This window comes from Phalaenopsis equestris, unplaced genomic scaffold (assembly GCF_001263595.1).
Source record: "Phalaenopsis equestris unplaced genomic scaffold, ASM126359v1 Scaffold207964, whole genome shotgun sequence".
Classification (NCBI taxonomy): Eukaryota; Viridiplantae; Streptophyta; class Magnoliopsida; order Asparagales; family Orchidaceae; genus Phalaenopsis; species Phalaenopsis equestris.
In genome coordinates, this window is record NW_018227256.1 from 14,434 (window position 1) to 18,522 (window position 4,089).

General features: G+C 35.9%; 1 protein-coding gene across 1 annotated transcript; it reads left to right on the forward strand.

Annotated features, from left to right (window-relative positions):
* The first annotated feature begins 783 nt into the window (after positions 1-783).
* Positions 784-1,967, forward strand: LOC110036532. The gene is made up of 4 exons (XM_020741005.1): positions 784-1,089; positions 1,172-1,283; positions 1,329-1,403; positions 1,471-1,967. Exons 1-4 carry the CDS (start codon positions 784-786, stop codon positions 1,965-1,967), a joined length of 990 nt encoding a protein of 329 aa, XP_020596664.1.
* Positions 1,968-4,089: the final 2,122 nt, after the last annotated feature.

Below are 4,089 nucleotides of genomic sequence, written 5' to 3' on the forward strand. Positions count from 1 at the left end.
TTCAAACTTAGCGGCATTGATCCAATATTAGAGGAAAAGTTGGATGGCATGTTCATAGGTGTTGTCGCTACCGGAACTCATGCTTTCACCCCAACTAACCAGAGCTTTCCTAGTTTAACACATAACATGGCATCCGAGCACAAAGGTGAGTCTGGAGAAGGTCCCAGTCAACTCCATATAGATGTTCAATCAATTGGTGGGACAAAGCGTCCCAGAGCGGAAAAGAAGAAAGTTGGAGCCACATTTGTCAGAGGTTCCCTAGAGACGCTACTTGAATCTTGCAAACCAAAGACTGAACCACCACCGACACCAACAACAAACGACTACTCAATTCATGAGTGTCTTAAATCTTGAATATATATCCTGGTGTTAAGGAAGATGAACCCATGTATTTAAAATATGTGAAGTTGCTAGGGAACTCCACTCGTAGACAGTTCTTCGTATGTTATGGACTATTTGCTTATATGTCTTCTTTTAACTTTAAATCATTGTTTGTGTCTTTACATTTACGTCTTCGTTTAACTCTCACACTGTAGTATCTTTTCTTAATACTTCAAGTCAACATTATACATTTTTAAAAATACATGATTTACCACATTTTGTAGAATGGATGAAGAACAACTTAACAACAACCGCATAGTTGCTCTCTTCCTCATCTTCCTACACTACTACTATCACACATACGTTGACCGAACCCCTTGTATGACATCAAGTCAGATTGGGGATAAATGGGTTGGAGAGTTATTACATGGACACCCGACAAGGTTTGCAAATATATTCCGTATGACCAAGGTGATATTTCTCGACCTGCTTAATGAGCTTCGGGACCTTTATCTATTACACGGGTCATCAAGAACAACTGCCAGAGAGGTATTGGCAATTACCCTGTATATCTTATCCCAAAATGAATCTATTAGAGGAGCTATGGAGCGGTTCCAACATTTCTCAGAAACCATTAGTAGATATTTCTCTGTGGGTTTGAATGCGCTGGTGAGTCTGGCATACAAGATCATAAAGCCCGATGATCCAACGTTTCAGACCATTCTCACACAAATTGCAAATGACCCTCGATACATGACCTTCTTCAAGGTAAGTGCCCAACATAATATTCAACATAAATAAAAAGTGTATATTGATTTTGAATGGTTTATGGGTACTTTACGCGCCACAGGACTGTATTGGAGCTATTGATGGAACACACGTCGATGCACACTTGCCTCTTGCAGAGAAAGTCGCTTACATCGGACGGTGTGGATCTCCAACACAAATCATCATGGCCGTGTGTGATTTTATTATGTGTTTTACTTTTGTGATGGCTGGATGAGAAGGTAGCGCATACGATAGTCATGTTTTCAAGTTTGCTACTAGGAACCTAGAATATGGGTTCCCTTACCCTCCTCCTGGTACGTATATTTGGGACATTAATATTGCGTTCTTGGGCCAACATTTATAGCTAACATCACGCAACAGGTAAGTACTACTTGGTCGACACTGGATATCCCTTGCAAAGGGGGTTTCTTAAGCCGTATCTAGATACAAAGTATCACATCCCAGATTTTGAAAGGTCCAGTGGTGTAGCATGCGGAAAAAAAGAATTATTCAATAAAATACATTCATCACTGCGAGGGGTTATTGAAGGATCTTTTGGAGTATGGAAGAAGAAATGGGTAATATTGCGTGATATGTCCACTTATCCGTTTCCAAAACAGGTCCAGATTGTAGTGGCTACCATGGCACTGCACAACTTCATTAGACGACATCCTTCAAGAACTGATGCAGAATTTGCTGTGGTTAATGCGGACTTAATACAAATTCCCTCTGAAGCATTCGAGTATCATGTTGGCCACACCATACCACAACTTACAATTGATTCACCTGAAAAAAACACAAGAGATGGTGAAGGGGCATCTGAAATGGCAGCTTTGAGAGATGGAATAGCTGACGAGATTAGTGAAAATTTTAATTAATGTATTCTTAACCTTTACAAAACAATTATGTTATTAGTTTGGTTGTACATCATTTGTTTGACTTATTATATGGTCGCTATGACATTGACTTTGATAAGGGAGAAGTTTATCATTGAAATTGGAATTGATTACTCTTGTGAGAAGCTGGTGTTTCCTGTCTTATTTCGTTGGTTGTTGTATTGTTCAAATACATATGGATTTTTATACATTTACAGGTATACCATTTAATTCTTGAGTATTTACTATTCAATTTCTAAACTTCAGTTCAATACACACATGCTAACCGATTCTTATACATTTACATATCTAACACCTCTCAATTTTTTTTTACATTATCAGTATTTATGATTTGCGATTCAGATTTGGGAAAACTAGTTTTCTTGCATTCTTTTATAATTCTACTACATACTTTTTATTGGGAGATGAACATATTCTGCTTTGAATATAAATGTACCTGGGAAGATTTCTTATATGCACCTCTTTGATGACTATATATTCACAAACTAAATATTGAACTATCTCACATTTATGCCACCTAAAGCTTTCTCACCAACATATGAGATGTATAGTTTTTAGAATCCGGAGATATTTGAATGTGGAAAGTTTATTTGAATCTGAAAAATTGTTATATCGGAATGGGTTATTAATGCATCCAGAATTTATTTTGGTGACTCGGTTTTACTCCTTATGCTACTACTTTGGTTTGAATGCATGTTGAGATGTGTTTTAATCTGAGATCTGTTTTAATGGTGAGAAAGATATATATGGGGCTCAGTTTTTTATGCTTTTTGCTGTCCCTTGTTCAAATATCTGTTGGAATTCATTTTTATGGTTCTAACGATATACATGGGGCTCGGGTTTGATGTTTTTTATTTGTCCCTTGTTCGCATACCTGCTAGAGGTCATTTTATGGTTTGAAAATACTCTTGGGGCTCAGTGTTTTATGCTTTTTGTTGTCCCTTGTTCAAATATCAATTGGAATTCATTTTTATGGTTCTAAGGATATACATGGGGCTCGGGTTTGATGTTTTTTATCTATTGGAATTCAAATACTCTTTTTGGTAATAGCTGATCAGCTACTACATTCCAAATCTTGGTTGAATTTGACTAATTTCCCAGATTGAGCTAGAGCTTATGCCTGAGTTGTTTCACTGTTTCAATAAGGCATTTTTTTTTTACAAATGAACTTTGTGACATTCTCCTTGAATCGTGAATATCATGGATGTCATTCTTGAATCGTGAATACGGTAGCGTGATTATGTTTACCAACTTTGCTTTAATGCAATGTTGTTGTTATAGTTGTTGTTATGGTTGATGATATGCTTGTTGTTGTAGTTGTTGTTGTCTCAATTTGATGGTTTGTAGGCTGCCATCACACTCATGTGCTCCCATTTGTGATTGTAGTGTTGGATTACTAGAAGGATTCTCTATGAAGTTTTTCTAGTTAGATTTACTAGAAGGATGCTCTATGAAGTTGATAAGTGTTTTGTTTGGGAGAATTTTGTGAGGCAGTACAACTATCTTGCAACACTGATCTAGAAATTTGTGATTGTAATACTAGAATAATTTATATTCGAGTGCTGTCATCACACTCAAGTGCTCCCATTTGTTGTCCCCCATGTATTTGTTCAACCTCTGTTCTCTATTGTCCTATATTCAAAAAAATTTGGCACTTTAGGATGGCTTAAATAATTACAGCAACCATTGTGCCATTTATTTTTTTGATGATGGGATTGGGGAATCAAGTATGCAAGTCATCATCTTTATCTTACAAAAGTGTTAGCAAATCTTTTCTTGGAAGATTTATTAAAGTCTAGTAATGTATGTTAATTTTTTCTACCGTAATATGACACTTTGGTGAAATTTACATACCTAGTGCATCATTCTATAAAGTCTAGTAATGTATGTACCCAAGATAGTTCGTATATGTTTATATTCATGTGTACATACATATGAGTATAGCAGTTGTATGTGAAAATATGAAGTTTTAGAAAGTTGGCAGTTGTGTTCGTGTCTATTTAACTAATAAGTATAGAACTTTGGTGCTTATATGATAATAGTGTTATTTTAGAGTGCTATGTGCAAAAATATAAATATAAATGTGATATTAAAGAGTTGAGTG

What these genes read in the sequence shown, in the direction of transcription:
- LOC110036532 (XM_020741005.1), top strand. Translation starts at nt 784, where the DNA reads ATGACCAAGGTGATATTTCTCGACCTGCTTAATGAGCTTCGGGACCTT. An exon ending in GATACATGACCTTCTTCAAG is followed by an intron (nt 1,090 to 1,171) that starts GTAAGTGCCCAA and finishes TACGCGCCACAG; the next exon opens with GACTGTATTGGAGCTATTGA. An exon ending in GTTCCCTTACCCTCCTCCTG is followed by an intron (nt 1,404 to 1,470) that starts GTACGTATATTT and finishes ATCACGCAACAG; the next exon opens with GTAAGTACTACTTGGTCGAC.